General features: G+C 37.5%; 1 protein-coding gene across 4 annotated transcripts in view; it reads left to right on the top strand.

Moving 5' to 3' along the window:
• The first annotated feature begins 803 nt into the window (after nt 1-803).
• LOC131036640 (uncharacterized) overlaps nt 804-19,533 on the top strand; it is a 192,926-nt gene continuing 174,196 nt past the window's right edge. For 2 of the 4 annotated variants that reach the window (XM_057968572.2, XM_057968568.2), the window contains exons 1-4: nt 804-3,475; nt 3,667-4,716; nt 5,814-5,930; nt 16,202-16,323. In XM_057968572.2, coding sequence (XP_057824555.2) covers nt 3,101-3,475; nt 3,667-4,716; nt 5,814-5,930; nt 16,202-16,323 — 1,664 coding nt within the window. In that variant the 5' untranslated portion in view covers nt 804-3,100. The remainder of the gene's footprint in view (nt 3,476-3,666; nt 4,717-5,813; nt 5,931-16,201; nt 16,324-19,533) is intronic. The other 2 variants (XM_057968571.2, XM_057968570.2) reach the window with 2 other exon arrangements.

Genomic DNA, 19,533 nt, shown 5'->3' with positions numbered 1-19,533 from the left:
TTCAAGACAAATAACTTTGCCAACAGGCCGACCAATAGTTTGCATGAAAGGCCAACAAGGCAAAGGAAGACCAGGGAGCTCAACCTAGACCGAGACTCTCAACTTTCTATCATCTCCAACGCCGGAAAACCAGAAGGGAAGACGAAACGATCCATGGCCCATGAGAGAGGATAGCTTCAACATGGGAAGGGTTCGAGAAGTGAAACAAAAAGAAACCCTTGGCGAGGCTTTGAACACCATCAAGCTTGACTCCATGAGGAGACCAAGCTTTGGCAACCCAATCACAAAGCATGTTTTCAGGAGGGATCCTACCCACAAAATAACCTATCAAAGTGCATTTTTCAAGCCATTCACATGCATTATCAAAATATTGAATAGGAAGCACAACATTAGACGAGGACATACCTCGTGAAACACTATTGGAACAAATTTGCGAGAGCGTTTGTTCTGAGATGCCATGAGGATCCGTTGTAGCAACTCTAACACCAACACCAATTGTTGGGCTAAAGTTGGCCAGAGCCATAATAAACTCTAGAATCCCACAGTAAATGCAGTATGAAAAAAAACAATACACAACCTAAAACCCGAGCAGAGCTCCTCAATATAAACTTTGAATAGCAAATAATTACAAAAAATGATTGACTGATTTCGCTGTCAATTAATTTAAACATGATGTCGAGGCCAGGACTAATAAAGATAAGAAATAAGAATGAAATACAATTCATATATAGAAAAATAAAAGAATAATAATAATGCTAGTAAATGATTGCTCACGGAGTCGCGTGATATTATTGAATTATACCGTTTGGAGTAAGGCCAGGCGCGGAGGCTTGATACTGGCAGTTAAAGGCATCTACAGATTTCCGGTAAGGCTCAAAAAATGAAAGAACGCTGACCAAATTGACATTAGTCTTTGGTGGCGGGGAGGAAGGACAATTACAGAATACATTCTCCACTTCTTTGCAACACTTCGGAAATTTGCGCATTGTGGGCAGTAAATTAGGATTCATTTTGTCAAGGTACCGACACGGAGCTTGCTAACCACCTTATTTTCACAAAGCTTAGCGGAGACAAGAAAATTCCAAGACAAGAAAAAGTGCCTGGCAAGTAAAAATTCTAAATACAGACGGCAAAATATGCACCACCGGACGGCTTTGACATACAAAAAATTATTAGTCCGTCAACAAATTTTGAAAAAGGTGTTCTCTCTCTCGAAAGTTTGCAATGATGCCTGAGATTTTGGTAAAAAGATGGGCGGAGATGCAGGGCCCATGCTCACGAAATAGAATAGGGATGATGAGGAGAGAGGGGATTAATAGCAGCTTAAGCAATCTGTCCCATAGGCTATTTTTAGCCTTGTGGACGTTAAAATATTTTCCTTCTATATTTTATGCACATATTCTCCTCCACTCAGACAGTGGAGAAGTTAGGCGTCATGACATTCAACGCGTGTAAATAGCTTCATCTTCCTTTTTTGAAAATTTTGATTTATATGAGACGGTTTCCATTGTTGGGAGCAGGCGTAGGTTTTATTTGAGAGATTTTGTAAATGCCCTTTAACGTAATTTATTGTAGTTTGCGGTGGGAGTGTTTTGGTAATTGCTTTACAGGTTGCACGATAAGATAGGGACCTGTGAAATTTAATTTATTCTTTTTCGATAATCTTGACGACTGGAATGTCATTTTCAATTATTTTAGAGATTCATTTAAGCGATTTTTTTGTACATTATGAGGTAAGTTGCAGTTCTTGTTGAGATTTAAACCTTATGGTGAAGAAATAAGCAGGTTGCTTGCTGGATTATAAACTGTACCTTTTTCGGTTACTGGTATATTGAATTGCAGTAAGGAGGGTTTTGATGGACATTCGGATGATAGCTAGAGTTTTAAATGCCAATTTGGTAACGGCAGAAGGAATATGGTGAACACAAACAGAACTTTAAGCGAAATTGGCGCTATTTTTGACATTGTGCGTACCCTGAGATGAGATTCTTCTCTTATAGATATCAATATACTTGCTTATCATTTGAATTTAAAGAATTGAGGGGTCAGTTAATCTAAATTATCTGAGAGTATGGAATTCTTATAATTTAGTGGCAAATTGAGCTCTAATAATTTTAGGCGTGGTCTCTGTGAGAATTTTTGTGGAGGAATACATAATAAAATTACTTTATTCTTGAAATTAAGTATTAAGGAGAGAGGAGAACATTTCCATTGTGTTGATTCCTTAAGGCAATATTAGTGTTGCTGGTTTGTGGCGAAGGCCCGTCCATTTCTGTCATTGGATCCAACTGCTGAAGGAAGTATAGCCTTGTTTTTGATTGAAGAATTTTAAGGGTGTTGTGGTTAGTCTTCCCATCTTTGAATGAATCAAACTATGAAACCTGTTTTCATTAATGTACAAAGAGCAACACAGTTTCTTTGAGAAATTATTGGAGAGCGAGACATGCCATCCTTAAAGTGGAAATAGAGCGAGCACATGCCTGAACTAAGTAAGAAAGCATGAGTAGTTGGGATTGTGGTTTGAAATTAAAACATCACTCTGAGATTATAGTCTTGCCAACGGAGATGTCGAGTTCATGTTGTTGAATTTCAGTTTTGGAATACTTTTTATCATATAATTGTGTGGGAACCTAACATGAGGAAGCATAGTTGATAGCAAAGCATGCTGAAAACAAGTACTACCTGATGTAATATCTGCTGAAATTGCCAAATGAAGAATTCGAGACCGTTAATTTCAGATGATCAACAAGGCTTTAGTTAACTCAAATTACTAGAGTTTATTGTCACACTATTTTCAAATCGATCAATATAGCTTTATTCCAGTTCCTTGAGTTTGTTTCCTTAATTTCTGTTTTTATGCACCATGGTGTTAAAAAATAGAATTTTGGTATGGTTAACTAGATTAATGGATATACCGTGGGGAGGTCTGTGAACTATGGTCTTCAAAACTGTGTCATCATTTTAAAATCATTTTAAGTTTGCACCTCTCAAAAACAAGATCTTTATATGTTACCATTTCCTAATGGTGCAGCGGAATTTACATCGGCAACGGGTTATTTGTATTCAATGAGTTGCTTATTGCTGGTAATGTTATTGATCTATGTTAAAAATGATGATCTATAAAGGCTGCACTCTTAAGTGGGTAGGAATCAACTTCCTTGTTGCATGTATTTATTTGTGGACCGGAAAAGTTTCAGACACTCTTTCTATAGTCAAATCCTCTGCTTCTCCAATATGGGCACCTTCTGGCATTGTGGTTGCCTTTGTTCTTATTTTTGGATACAAAATCGGGATTGGGATATTCATTGGGAATGTGGCAATCAATGCCTGGTATTTTCAATCGAGTAAGGTTTCTTCGAATCTCTTGACTTCTTTTGCTTGTGGGTTGTCTGCGTCCTTTGAGGCAGTTAGTTGTGGATGGTTAATGAATCATCCTCTCCAGTTGACAGGCGGTCGAATGCACATATCTGTTCAGGTAAGCAGCTTCTCGTGATCATTTCCTTGTAGAATGCTAAGCAAGGGTAATGTATGATTTTCAATGTGAGTTTGTTGGAATACTAAGAACAATTTTAGAGCTTCCATTATTGCATTTCCATTGGAACTCAAAAGTAAAAACTAAAATGACCATATTTTACATTTGTTTTATCTGTGTTTGCATTTCTGCAGGAATCAAGAAGAGGAACCGGAACTATTAGCACTCTACATGATGCTCTCTGGCTCTTCCTTGTAGCTCCACTTGTGAGTGCAATTTCTGGGACATGTAATGCTGTTGCTTTGACTGTGTTTGGATTGTCAAAATGGAATAACTTTTTGATTGTATGGCCGACCTGGGTTCTGGGTGATCTGTCTTCTATTCTTTGCTATACACCGTGCATTCTTCACTTATGTAGTCTCATACATCAGACTGCCATATGGCTTGGTTATTGTAAAACCAAAGAAGAAATGCCCAATGGTCATCTTGATGGTGTGACACATGAGAGAGAGTATTCTAATCATGATATATGTGTTGGACCATTAGCTCAGGGAAAACTTCAAGATGGAACCACTGCTGATGGCATCTCTTGCAACAAATTTACATCTCCCAAAAAAGGATGTGATGATCCAAGGAAATTAATGAAACTAGAGACAGAATGTGAATTTGATGAAGAGAATCCTCCAGTTAAAGAGTCTTGTTCCTCTGAACTTGAAAGTTCAGTGGCAAATATTCCACATAATCTAGAAGCAAATCATTGGGCGAGCGGATGTTGGAGGTTTAATGGGCATAAGTATTCCACTGATTTTGGAGTATTTGCTTCAGCAGGAGACGTTCAGTTTAGTTCTTTTGATCATGATAAGAGAGCGGTAAATATGAGAAAGAAAGATATAAGTCAGAGGAAAGAGTGTTACTTAACTAAAAATCAAGCATTCAATGATCTTTTAGACACCAGTGGTTTTTCAGTTAGAACATTTTTTATGAGGTCTATGGAGGGCATGGCACTTTTTGTTCTTCTTATAGTTCTATCAATGGTTATATTTTTTAATATGGGTGTTGATGATAGTGAATTTGTTCAACACCTTTCTTATTTGGTATTTCCTGTTGTCATATGGGCATCATTCCGCTTCAATCGTGTGGGCTTGCCTCTAGCTGTGGTGGTTGTTACTGTAATTGCAAGTGCAGGAACTGCAAAACATCATGGTCCCTTATATCGACCCAATTATGATCATGCATTATTGCAGGTACCAAGATGGCAAGTACATTTTGTAACTTTTAAGTGGTCTATGTTGTGTCTTCACCCAAGGAACCTTAAATATGGTTTCATTGGTTCTTGAAAATCATTTGGCTGTATATGGTCGGTATATGAAAGCATGGTTTCAACTTTTCAAGAATAATCAACAAAGAAAATGTCCGCAAGAGATTAATTTAATTTCAATAGGAAACAGTAAATTAAGTGTTGTGCTGTAAACAGAAACTATTTATTTGTTTTTAGTGAGATTTCAGCATGTAAACTGAAGGAGACCACCGGTCTCTGTGATTGAGCTCGCTGACCATGTTCTTGAATACTATATGCAAGGTGAGCTGGATATATCAATTTTTTCTTGTTTGGCTCCAGATCACACAATGAGTCGCCCATCAACAATTGCAACTTTATTTTTTACCATAGCATCCAACTTTATTCTATTTAGAAGTGAGGTTGTGTCATAGGCCCCTCATGTTCATTCTTCTTCCAATATGTTATTATCCTTCTTCCCATTTAATTTTGTTTCAGTTTTACTGTGTTATGAATCTCCCAATAATGGAAACAAGACTTGTTCCTGGTGTCTGAATTACTAAGCTTGTTGGCCCAACCTCATAAATTCTTTTTTTCAATCTAAAACCTGTTCTTCTTGGAATCCCTACCTCTACCAAGAAGTTAATTTTAGTGCCTATCAGAATTTTCTGTCAACAAGTGTTCATATTGCTGACAAAAGCTTTGATCGAATTTTGAACAGAGATGTACCGATTCATTTAAAAAAAATTCATGTAAAGGCTTAATATGTTTTTTGAAGTTGCATTTAATTTCTGCATTGACATGTTGTGTTACACATTTTCTATGTTGGTTTTTGAAAAATTCATTCCAAGCATGCCTTGAATCATTGATTACTGATGGTGGTTAGATAGTGCTAAGAGTTTCTCACTGTAAAAAAGGACATTGTTGTATGTTTGACTTTGTCTGATATCTATCTTTTCGGAATTAAATTGTATGTGATGTGGAAGATAACATTAAACAGTTGAATTTGAAGGGTAGATTGCAAACTTGTCACATTCAGACATGAATTTTTCAATTTTCCTCCAGGTGCAAATGTTTGTTTGTGTGGTGGCAATGGTAGCAATTACATTGGCGGCTATTGTTCATGACCGCAAGGAAATGGAGCAAGAATTAAGCAGCATGAACAGCACTCTTGAACTTCAGGTATGCTTCTATGCTTCTAGTTTCAGTAGTGTTTGAGAATTGTTTTGTTACTCAAAATTTATTCTGTACCATCAAACAATATTCTTTCCATTGTGCAAAATGACAGGTTCGCTTTTGTACAAATAATTAGGAAAACAAGGTGCTTATGCATCATTTTGTTTGTGCCATAGATAAATATTATTGTTATCTTTGTGTGTGCAATTCACTATAATTAATGTTGTTTGATCCATTTCAAAACAGAAAATATGTCAATAGTTACTCTAAATGATCTTGACTGCAAGCTAGAATTGTTTTTTAAAGTGCCTTGTCTTATACACTGGAAGATATCAAACATTCTATTTTTGATTGAATTTTCTCATGGTTTACTTAGTACATTCTGAGAGAAATTGAAGGAAAAAATAGCCAACATAGTGAAAACATGCCAATGGCAATAAGACTAATGAAACAACTTGTGCAAGAGAATAATATGATAGGAAATATGTTGCAAATACTTGATAATAATATGCCACTTTGAGGGGGATACCTCCAATAGTCTTCAATAAGAACTGTAATGTCCCATATTCATAGGAAATTAACAATTTTAATGAAATTTTCCGGTTTACAATAATATCTAAATAATTTATTGAATCAAATCGACCTAGTGCAAACCTTATTAGTTCCTTATAATAATAATTTGTAGACTTTTTGAATAATGATTGGTACTGATATTAAAGAAAGTAGTTTATCACCCAATGCCAAATTGGTAATTATCAGAAACCCATAAAAAGGCACTTGCTGAATAAATGACTCAGCGGCTATAAGTAATTCCCAACACTAGCAAATAATCTTGAAATGCTCAAACTTACAACAGATTCCACCATACACCAAAGATTCTTAGATATTCTGCGATTCTTTTGTTGTGAATTTGACCGACCAGATTTCACTAATCAAAAGAGGGATGAGAAGTGGACTACCACTATGTTAGGAGATCCAAAGATTTAGCCAATTCAATTTGTAGCATACAAGGCCTTTTAACATATGCGAACAAGATTTTGAATACTTTGTATGTGGCTGGCAAAAGTTTGGTTAGAGAAAACTCTGCAAAATCTGATGAAATGTCAGAAATTATCTCCCACTAAGGCTGCAATTTCCCTTAAACTTGTACTGCCTCTTTTATGCAAAAAAATCCTCCTCTAAAGCTGCAATCTAATATTTTAAAACTGTACAGCAAGTAAACTTTACAATACTACTCTCTAGTTTGTATGGCAGCTTTATAATGACTTTCCTTTTATGCAGCTGGCATGGAAATAGGTACAGCTGCATAATTATAAAGTATTCAAAACAACAAAATAACAGTTTTCAGATTGTTTCTTTCAGTTGGATCTGCAACATTAAATCTTGAATCCGAGTATAATATGATTCCTGGATGAAATCACCAATACTGAATCGAAGGGTTTTCTTCCTCCAATTCACTAGAAACCATTGATGAAACCCATTTCAATTGTACTCGTGTATCTGTTGTGCCTTGCACACACTCCCCGTCGTCGACAGGGTCCCCCCTTTCTTATTTTGTCGTTTCGCCTTGTCGAGGTCCTAAGTAGGAGTTTTGTGAATACGCAAAGAGGAGTTGCAACTATGAGGAGTTTGAGCTTTGAGAAGATTATCTGACCTAAGCTTGACCTAGCCTAAGTCCTATATCCTAGAGGGTTCGCACCTTGAAAATGAGAAGCAAAATTTTGCATCCAGTCCAGACCACCAGGCAAACACGAGGTCTTGGGAAGCTGATAAGAAAGCTGGCTATCTGAGTGCCTAAGGCAAATCAAAGATCTCACATTTTAACCAAAAGGGCCCAATATTAAAATTTGCAAGGTAAGTCTAAGATCTACCAAAATGGTTAAAGAGAGTGCGAAGTGGAATAATTAAACAAGACATTTCTCACAAAATTCGACCAATATAGCCGAACTTTTATACTAAAATCTCTTAAAATGTCTGAATTTTGTCAAAGGCAAGAAAAGAACAAAACCGCAATTCATCTCTATGGCCCGAAAATTGGAAGACTTAGCCCAAAAAAAATAAAAATCGGTTCCATTAGCCGAAAAGGTGAGTGTCAAAGTCACGCAAAAAGGTCTCAGAGGCCGAAAAAGAAAAGTTTAAGCCGTGCAAAAAGGCCTCAGAGGCCGATAAAGTAAACGCATCAAAATCGCACAATAAGCTTCAAAAAGCCGAAATTCGTTTGAAGAGAATTTAAAATGTTGGAATCGCGCAAAAGGGGCCTAAATGGCCAAAAAAGACATAAGTCGCACATTTCACCTCAAAGGCCCGAAATTCACTTAGTTTAAAACACCCAAACTCGCAAAAGGCCCCAAAGACCCGAAGTTCATCAAAGCAACGTTTTTAGAGCTTGAAAGACATAAGGCATGCATTTTGGCTAATTCACCCGAATTTTATAAGCAAAGGTCAAGAGTCAAAATCACGCAATTCATCTAAATAGCCCGAAGGTCTTCAAAGGAGGTTTTTCGAGATGTTTCAAACCAAGTTCATGCAAAATGGTCGAACAAGACGAATTTTATAACAAAGTATGAAAGGCGTTCAAAGCGGTAGCAAATCACACACTCTAGCATAGAAGCTTGAAGTTGGAGACAAAGGGCATTTAATCAAAAATAAAATCGCTGTTTTTTGCTACAACTGATGGGCATTTTAAATCGAACCCAAGGCAAGTTCGTTCAAAAGCTAAAAGTTCGCCCCTTGTAGCCGAAGCAAATCGTGCATTCAGCCCTAGGGAGCCAAATTTCGTGCTACAACTGAAGGGCGTTTAGAAACCAAGGAGACTGAAATCTCTCATTTCCTTATACAGCGCCAAGCCTTTTGGGGAGCAAAGTCGCAACTTTCAAAGAACCAAGTTCCAATAGCTTTCAATTGGTTCCTTTAGATCGCTGCCAGGTAAGTCGGAATTTACCTTTCACATGGTTAAAACTTTGGAAGAATCATGTTTTTTCTTCTTTGCCTAGGGTTAGTATGCAACTACATTGTGTAAAATCTTGAAGATTAAACCCAAGCAAACATCATAACAACCATCATTTGCAAAAACCGACCCTCCAGCCGAAAATTCAAAGCTTAGGCAAATTTAGGGATATTGGTCAAGAAACTACAAAGCATAAATTAATCTCTTCCAAATGCATATTCAAAATGTTTAAAGCAAACAAATTGAAAACTTAAACGCTTAAGCACACAAACCAATAACATTTGCAACTTTTCAATCATTAGCAAAACAAGGAGCAGCGATATTTTGAAAGTTTGCTCCAACCCAAACCAACTAATTTTTAAATTCAAATTGCATTTGTCCCCAAAATGTAGATTCCAGATTGTTTAAGCAGCTTTTTCAAATTCTAACTATTTTTCAAATTTTAATTATCTCACTGATCATCAATGCTAATGCCATCTTCTAGCCCTGCTAACCCGTTTTTTACCTTAATCTCGTCTCGTAATTCATGTCTGGGTGTGCAGGATAGATGCCTAATCAGGTGATGGAGTCTTCTAAGGCACCTGATGCACCAGGGACATCATAGACCTCTAGAGCCGACAAAATGAAATATCAGTATCAAGGGCTGATCAAGGAGTCAAAGGTCTAGAGCAATTGGGATAATATTGGGGATACAAACCTCGGCATATAGACATTCAAAACTTCAGAGAAAGGGTGTATGCTCCAAATGCATACGGAAAGCCCAAGCGGATGGTAGAAAGCGACGTTGCACAGGCTGCTGGTTTCCCACCGACAATACAAAATTATGAACTTGTGGTCGAGGCTGCAAAACATTATCAGCCGGAAACCAAAATGGTGGTGGCAAAGGGAGTGGTAATGGCTGATTTCACTCCCGAGGCCATTGGAGAAGCATTTGACATCCCGCTTCCCGAGGGCACCACTGCAGTGACCATAGATGAGGCCCAACTCGCTTTTGATATGAATCCCAGTAAGTGCAAGATACTAGTAAACGAAGAAAGGTTTAAAGTAAGAAGAGCCCCGAGCACTAGGATTGTCAAAAAGACCTATAGAAGCGAGTTCAATGACAAATACGGGGACATGGTCACACTACTTAGCCGAGTCATGGTGAAATATCCCCTAGAGTAGATAGACTGAATGTGCAAGGGATAATTGCAAACAATTGGCTGTCAAACTGCGTGTTATGTGGTTTATATATTTTGCGTGTTATGCTGATGGGCTGTCTCAGTTTTCAGACTTGTTCCCTAGTTGTTGTATGACTGAAAATGTGCTATGTGCCACAAGGAATATCATCAAACAGTTATCTTTCAACTCCCAAAACCTGCTACTATATAATCTGATTGCCTTGGTGTTTGTTTGATTCCAAGTGGGTTTCAATGTGATTTGTTTTTATGAATTTGCACATATAAATGTTGTTGGCATTGTGTTGTCATTGATGTCAACCAGTATAGGGTGGCAACCGGTATGGGAAGATTGATGAGTAGTGTTGTCATTGATGCATGCCGGAAATGGTGTCATTGATGTTGGTGCATGGCAGGTCACCAGTAAGGAAGAGAATGTCATTCAGCATAATGATCATTGGAGTCACATTGTTGGTATTTTGATGATGTTTAGTGGTGATTGTTATTGATGGACACACACTTATTTGATGTATGAATTATTCTCAACTGGTAGTTGTTCCAACCGGTATTATATGTCATTAAATGTATAGTCTTTGTTTGTGGAAGACTATCGGTGTTGTGCAGAAAAAACTTACCGGTCAAAATATGACCCAAGACCCCAAGTGGTATGAAGATCTCAAGCAGAACGAACACCCTGAGCGGCAGTTAACCTTTTGGATCGGAACACTATGTTCTAGTTTTCCAGTCTTCACTTATTAACCGGTAAATCGGTATACTTTGTTAATCGGTATAATTGTAATATGTGATGAGTTATCATCCACCGACACTTTGGTGGTGTTTTTGTGCTGTGTTACCAAATGTGTCTAGATGCACTATACCTAGGAATTTGTAGTCTAATCTTATTGGACCGACATGAAATCAAGTTCCTATATAAAGACATCATGTCTAGGGTTTTATACATAGAGTGTAGTGGATATGAGCGAGTTTTTGAGAGTGCAAAATATAGAAGACTGAAATAATGCTTGAATGCATTTTACAAGGAGCTATCAAGGATCTAATCAAGCATTCTGTGCTACTGTCTAGATCATTCAATTGTTGATTACTAATATCTTCGACAAGTCTGAAACCCTTAAGCGGGTAGGCCCAGCCAAGCCTATTGTAAATCCTCTAACAAGGTGGTTCACAGTTGTGAATCTGAAATCCTCTAACAAGGTAGTCTTTAACAGGACTTATCTCGTAACAGAGATCTGGATTCCTAACAGGATCTGTTATGGTGAAGAACATTGTAAGGCCTTAACCAGTCTGGTTACTATTCTGCAGATAGTTGACTTGTGAGTTTTACTCACCGTGGTTTTTCCCATTTGGGTTTCCATGTCAAAACATCTTGTGTTATGGTGATTGCACTTTTGTGGGTGAATGCTTTATTTGCTATTTGAATGCTTTGTTGACGTGTATTTTGTACACCATCAAACACAGAATAAAATACCCAAGGGTACCTTATCCTCTCTTGAGTAAAGCCTCTGATTGTTGAAGATATCGCGGAAAAGGATCAATCAGGATGACTCCAAGGTTCTTCGTTGTAGGATCTCTGCGTGTGGATAAGCTCTCTATGGTATGATGTGATTTGCTGGAATCACAAGGGGACTTACATTTGATGATTGAACTTCTGATTTGCTTTGAATGTTGCTGGAACACAGAATTTCACTAGCTTTGATTTGAAAAAAAAGGAAAAAAAATGAGGGCGAGGAAAGGATCTAATTCTAATACTAAGAATGTAGGAGCAATGAATGATCTTTGATGAAATTCTAACTAAGTCTTGTTTTGACATCCCAGGACCATCTCCACAAGGTTAGTGCGATCTTCGAAGGAAAGCTTTATGATGTTCAAATCATCACTACAGGCATAGACACCATCAGGCTGATGCATATCAATGAAGAAGCAACAATTGAAGTTAAGCTTAAGCTGAATGATTCCAGTTGACTACACAAGGCAAGTCTGCAATCAACAAATTGCTAGTAGTATGGATATACGAATTTCACCATCAATCAAGCACATTTCTTCCATTCATCTAATCATCTACCATCTAGGATTGAAGATTCAACAAGAAACCATGCATATTGCAAGAAACGACACACTTCACCATTACTTCAATGAAAATGGAGTTTGTTTACAATCAATGGCAACAATTTCTTGCCTTGTCCTCCTATTCTACTCTAATTGCTAGACTAATTCGCTATTCTAACTACTGACTCTCTATCTTCTATTCTATTCTCCTTTTTAACTCCTTCTAACTGCCTTTACAAAATGAAGAGCCAGGGCTTATATAGTGCCCATAATACAATTCGATGGCTAAGATCCATTTGAGATCAATGGCCAAGATTCAACAATGAAAACCCTAATTAGGGTTTGTTACAACAATTACATAACATTTAATGCTCGACCAATGAAATAATTTTATTAATTGGACACATGTCTTCTCTGGAAAAATTGACCAATGGATAGCTGGGGTAGGTACATCGGAGTTTGTGCCATCTCCCATGAGTTAGGTACATTGAATCTGGACATGCTGAGGTGGATCAATCTGATTGGAGGAGTGATGACTGGGATGCCAACTCATCTGACACTTGGTTGATACTCAATTTGGTAATGTTGAGAAGTTAGCTTTAATTAACTCTTCTGGAATTATTTGCTTCTTCAACGAACCCTTGCTCTGACTTACTTTGTCTTTGATTTGCAGGATGATGATGTATCTCGCCTTGGAATGCTGGATTGGAAGAAGTTATTCCTGATGATGCTTGACCGAAGAAGGCCGTCCTTGTCGATGCTAGATTGGAGGAGGTCGCCCTTATCCTTGCTTGATCTTCTTGGAGGAGACCGTCCTTGATCTGGCTTGATTTTACAACTCTGGGATCTCCATTTGATGCCTACACAAAATATTAAAGTTAGTCTTTTGAGCATCAAACCTCAAAGCATGAAATTTAAGATCTTTCAAAGGTAAAACTTAAGATATTAATTTGGAAAAAGTCATGATAAATCAAGAACTATACATTTTCAAATTAATCATGAATGGAAATTGGATTTTCAAGACTTAGATTTTACAGAATTGCAATGGGATCACAATAAGTCTTGAATGAGATCTTCAAAAAAAGTAATTCTTCATACCTTCTCTTGAGTACTCAAGTACAAAACCTTGAAAAATGAAGGAAGAAGACCGGATTTTGATGGACAAGCTTAGATTATAGTCCTCTCTTGGATGAATTACGCCTCCTTTAGCCTTCAAAAGAGCTCCACCTTCCACTAGCTTCTTCAAAAATCTGGAAATTCGCCTTCAAATACCTTCAAAACATCTGGAAATTATCCTCCATTCTAGCAAGAAATTCGCCTCTCTAATAGCCTTCAAGATGAATTTTGCCCTCCTTAGTCTCCACACTTAGTAGAAATTCGCACTTAGGAAAGAATGAATGAATGATTTGAAATATGAAACAAACCCCTCCAATATATAAAGCGCTCACCCCTCTTCCCTCCAAGGCTGACTTGCCAACAAAAGCCTAAGAAAATAAATAAAATTGCAAAAAGGAGAGGCCGACTTGATAAAATAATAAAAATAAGCCCTCAAGCGCTCCATTTTTTAGTTTTAATTTCACAAAAATTAATTTTAAGTGCCTTTATAATAAAAATTCGATTTTTTGAGGCTCAAAATTAATTTATTAAATGCCAATGTGATTTAATTTTTTCAAATATTTCGAAGTTAGCAATTTGGCATCTAATGCGATTTGGAGGATATTAACGCCCAAATATGGTAAAAAATAATGAATGCCACTAACTTCGCCCTGGTCCGTTGGAGAGGGACAGGAGCGAACTTTCAATTTTTTCTTTGCATTCCTCATTTTCACGTTCAAAACTTCATCTAGGCATTTTAAAATGGCATTTTTAATTGGAGCTTTGAGTTTAATTTCACTTGATTTTTAGGAGAAGAGTGCCTTTAGGACCTTTTCGCCCTGGACCCTCAGTGAGGGATAGGAGCGCTTTTTCACTTTTGTCCCCAATCCTTCATCTTTTAATTGCCAACCCTCAATGTGGGGTAAGAGATGATCTCTTTCATCCATTCCATGCATGCTTAACTTGTTTTTGCAAGGCAAAATAGGTGCTCTAAAGATTTTCGCCCTGGACCTCCAGTGAAGGACAGGAGCGACTTTTGCATTTTAGCCTAGGATTATCAAGTTTAAAAGTCAAGTCTTTGTTCACCATGCTTTAGAAGACCTCTTTCATCCTTGCACAATCTTGCCTTAACATAATCTTAGAGGGAAATTGTTGATTTTGTAAAAATCGCCCTAGTCCTTCAGTGAGGGACAGGAGCGCTTTTGAGTCCATTGCACAAATTCTTGATCACATCAATCTTCAAACTACCCTCCAGGCGTAGAATATCACACTTCACTACCTCTTGAGTCTTGGGAACAAAATATCATTTCAAAATGTAAGGTAAATGGGCACATTTGGAAATTTCGCCCTGGACCCTTGGAGAGGGACAGGAGTGATTTTCCTTATTATCATCAAAATTTGTAAATCTTGCATCTCAATTCCACCTCAAGGCATTTTAAACACTCTTTCAAACTTGCGCCTTGGCTTAGATTTGCCCAAACTTGGAGATAAAGGCTAGATATTAGGTTTTTCGCCCTGGTCCCTTGGAGAGGGACAGGAGCGATGTTGCAAGTTCAAGTTTATCCGTCCTTTGTTAGCCTTCCAAATTATCTCCAACGGGCAAAACACACCTTCTTCCATTCATTTAAATCACAAAACTCGTTTTGTCCTTGTAAGAAAATTGCATTTTTTAGAAAATCGCTCTGGACCTTCAGCAAGGGACAGGAGCGCCTTTTGTCATCTTGGTATATTTCCTTGTTTGTGGACCACTCAAATTATATTCAATGCACAAATCATGTTTTCCTTGATCTCTTCAAATCATAAAATCATTTTGATCTTGCTAAAATAGTGCAAATTTGAAATTCAAGCTCCGGTCCTTCAGTGAGGGACAGGAGCGCCTTTTGCCTTCTAGGCCAAAATGCCTCATCTTTCATCATGAAATGTCTTGGCTAAGGAAGATATCATCTTGTTACACGCTATGAATAAGAGTTCAAGTCCAACAAAGGTCTGAAAAATGAGTATATAAAGAATTTCGCTCTGGACCCTGAGAGAGGGACAGGAGCGAAATTACCCCTCTAGGCAAAAACTCCATCATTTCATTGTCTTTAAACAAGTTTGGATGCATTTATCACGTTCATTTTGTCCTCCGCCATGGCTTTGATGTTTCAGTTTGACCAAACAAGGTCAGGAATGACTCAAATAAGCTTTTTCACCCTGGACCCTTGGTGAGGGACAGGAGCGATTCGCCTTGGACCTCCTGAGAGGGTCAGGAGTGAAATTCGCTCTGGATCCTCAGTGAAGGACAGGAGCGAAATTTGACTTTTTGAACTCTCTATCAGGATAATTTTATGGAATATAACATTTAAGTATAAGAATTCTTATACTTTAAGTTATATTCCATATATACTTTCAGGATGTTTGAGAGTGGTTTCAGACCTCCAGGAGTTATATTGCAAAATCTAGTTTTTTGAGGTTTTTCAGTTTCCAGACTTAGTCAAATTTCAGGATCAGGACATTCCTGACTTAGCCAAATTTCAGGATCAGGACTTTCAGACTTAGCCAAAATTTCAGGATCAGGACATCACTCAAGCCGGACTTGCTATCCATGTGATCCCCTTGGCGACACTCAAAATGCAAAGGCTAATGGACAAAACCCTAAAAGACCTAGAAAACAAACCCTAAAAAGCAAAAAAGTAGGGGTCCCCATTTGCAATGGGGTGATGTGTGAAAACGTCACAACAGGTTTCCATGTCAAAACATCTTGTGTTATGGTGATTGCACTTCTGTGGGTGAATGCTTTATTTGCTATTTGGTTTGTTTATGTTTTAATCGGTTTATTGTTTAATCTGCTACATCGGTCTGCAGTTAAACTGCTTAGGAGTTTGTTTAAGTTTTTGGGTACACTAATTACCCCCTCCTCTTAGTATTCATCAATTGGTATCATCAACTTATCTACCCGGTTATATTGTCTTTCTTTTTATTGGCATTAATTTGCAATATCTGAACATTTAATAACCAATTTTTTTCTATAACAGGTCTGGGAAAGAACAAAAGAGCTTGAACAAGCCAACCAGGAATTGCAAAAGTCACAAGCAGCTGCAGAAGAAGCTAACCTAGCTAAGTCAGAATTCCTAGCAAATATGAGTCATGAAATAAGGTACTCTTTGTTATTGAAAAGGATATAAGAAGCTTCTTTTTTTTTACACTACCCATTATTATTTCCCAAAACTTAGTACAGTTAATTAGTGTTACTAGAGGATGCATTAGTTTTTCATTTTGATTTATTTTAAACAACAACATTAGCCAACTTAATGGATCAATTAGTTTTCTTACAACTTCCTTGGTGTCTTGTTTTACAGGCCACCTTCTCTATAAAGTACATGTAGATGAGATATTGTCACTATAAACTTGAAAGTATCAGCATGCAATGCAGTTAATCCATTGCAGCAGGGATACAACGGTGGATAGCAATTGTATTGCACCATTCAATTGTAGCCATAGAATGTAGCTAATTAAACACACATCTGCTGAGAAATGAAATCCTTCCTGTTAATGCAACTTGACATTCATTGCCATTTTTGTGACAGGAATATGGGTCAATAGTTTGTGACTCCATGTTGGCTGTATATACTCACTTTAACACATAAAATAGTTTTTTTTTGTTTCTTTAAATAATTTCAAAAATATCTTATTCTAGCTAAAACATGGTGGTGAGCTTCTCAAGATTATTCAAATCCTAGTAGTGGAATTGCTGCCGCATTCCTTGTTCTTTTTGGGAGCTCCTCAAAGGGCCTGCTCCTTTCATGTAGACAGAGTCGACTTTCTCTACCAAAGCAGAGTTAACTTTGGAATTCGAATATGGGGATCCGTGTCCAGAAGTTTTACTGCTCAGCTTATCCCTAATATGAAAATTTCCTAGGACTTGCCCTTGAACAGAATTCATTTAGATCAGAATATCTTTTCTTATTAAGGGCTTTGTTTTGGCCACATTTGTCTCTCACGAAGAGATGGTTTTCTCTTGGGGGACCTATGTTTATTAAATTGTTGTTCTCTATATGAGACACATGCTCACCTCAAATTTGGCTCTCAAAAGAGATCCCAGCCCAAACCCCAATTTGGGTTGACTTCATGTGGATTTACTAGAGAACTTGCAAAATCATTTTCCCCAAATAATCGGGGGAATAGATTGGTGATTTTTTTGGCGCAGCTAAACTAAAATAAAAGAAAACCATATTGTTGTGCTTGGCACACCCTCCCCTTCTGTGATAGGGACCCACCTCTTTCTTTTGCCATGGTAGCATTTTTTTGCCTTTCTGAGAAAGAGAGAGCATAGGAAATAAGGAAACAACCTGCTTTCAGGATTAGAACAGTGGTGATTCTTATTTTTTCCTATTCCCAAACTTCATCTTAGATAATGAGAAGACTAGAGGGTGCTAAAGTGAAACTTTCGTTATCTCCATCAAACTTTTCCAAACTCCATTTCTAAGCCACGTCTCCAAGGCGTGCTCTAAGAATTGACCTTGACATCAAAATAGGGAAGAACACTAAAATACCTCCAAGCTCGGTCATCTAGATTTAAGGGTCATATCTTAAAGGAGCTCCCTAAGATTGGCATTTTCCCCTACGACCTTTGCAAAAGCCAACAAAAATATTGAAAATGATGAAGGCAAAACAACGCACAAAACGTGACCAGGTTTGGCTTTGATCAAAATGTTTTTCACCACGACTTGCCATCTTTGATCTCCCTAATGCCTAAGAAAACCATGAACTAGGTCCTGAACTTCATGCAAAATCAAAATCGAAAATTATTGATCAAGCCAACGTGCGCCATTAGCAAACGTGATGGCTCAAAATGTGATCTCGACAACCCTTGTCTTTGCTGTAAAAAAGGCCGAAATTTCACCTTCAGGTGATTAATGGTAAAAAAGAGATAAAGTTCGGCTTTCGTAAGGCTTAAAGTGAAAATCACAAGTCTTTATTTTAGCCCCCTTGATGTCGCCAAGGATAACCCCGAAGTGCTCCCCAAAAGCAGCAAAAAAGTAATCAAAGTTCGGCGAGGTTGTGCATTTTTTTAATTTTGTTTATTATCTCGACCTTGTCAAGGACATAAAAACATTGAGTTTGGTAAAGATTTTTTAAAGCTGCAAATATAAAATAGAAGTTCAACAAAAGTAAGTCATCGTATTTTTTTGCTATCGTCCTTTATACCACTTAAAGGACCAAAACGGGTTTGAAACATTTAACTCTTGCTTCTTTGCTCTTGATATTGCCGAAGTAGGGCCTGAGATTGCTTTAAAACATCAAAACATTTCAAAATGCAAAACAAAAGGCTTTCAAAAACCTAGACTCTGTTCAAGAGGCGCTTCAAAAGGAGAAAGCATAGGGAGAAAAACGTGAATGGGTGAAAAAGCTTAGGTTATCACAAATACCAGCCCTAGTGCTTGTGTGCTAAATGAAATCTTATGATCTGTGTGTGAAAATACACACGGATGTGATGTAGTATGCTTCACAAGTTCCTATTTGAGATTTTAATAACTTGGATCCGCATGGTTGATAATATTAACTCTATTTATTTGAATAGCTCATGGGAATTGATTCAAATTAAACTTGCTTTTTTGTAGATTAATGCCACTAGAAGGGGTCGCTTGCAGAAAAGTGAATGGTTAGCTCCCAAAATAACTTAGATGGCGGGATTTGTAAAATTTGTTGATGAAGTCCAACGTGCAAGATTGAAGGTGTGATCATAGAACAACGCCAATGAATTACGTGCCATTCGACTAGATGGAAGATACAACCATAGTGCAAAAGGACCAAAGTGATGCAATTCCAAATCTCTGGAAGGCGGTAGAACATGTAGAATACTACAAGACATCCAGAAGCAGAAATGAATAGCTGGAAATGGCAGAAAATCAATTTATTTGTAAAGGCAATTGCTTTATTGTAGGATGACTACCTGTGGGCCCCATTTAATGCAATTTAAAACAAAGGAGACACAAGTTAGTTATTTCCCAGCTACTAGGGTTGCCCTTTTTTGTGCCTTGAGCCCAGTGGAATGTTGTCTTCTAGCAAAATTAATTGGAAACAACTGCAGGTAGCTGAAAGAGTAGTTGGAGGTTGTTGAAATCATTAACCAGAAAGTTGTCAGAGCTTCTAGAATGCAGATCAGGGCCATTGGATGGGTTGAATCTTGGCCACTGATTTAGAATGTAAAACCTATAAAAGGCCAGTGCCTCTCTCATTGTAGGGGGTTAGATTTTAGAAAGTTAGAACTGTTAGAAAGTTAGGCAGCTAGCAGGTTAGAATAACTGTAATTAGGAGTAGAAGTAGAATAGAGTTGAAATTGCTAGACAAAAATTGTTGTAATGGT

Source organism: Cryptomeria japonica, chromosome 1 (assembly GCF_030272615.1).
Source record: "Cryptomeria japonica chromosome 1, Sugi_1.0, whole genome shotgun sequence".
NCBI classification, from domain to species: Eukaryota; Viridiplantae; Streptophyta; class Pinopsida; order Cupressales; family Cupressaceae; genus Cryptomeria; species Cryptomeria japonica.
Note: the sequence above shows the minus strand (reverse complement) of the source record. Positions and strands in the feature narration are given on the sequence as shown.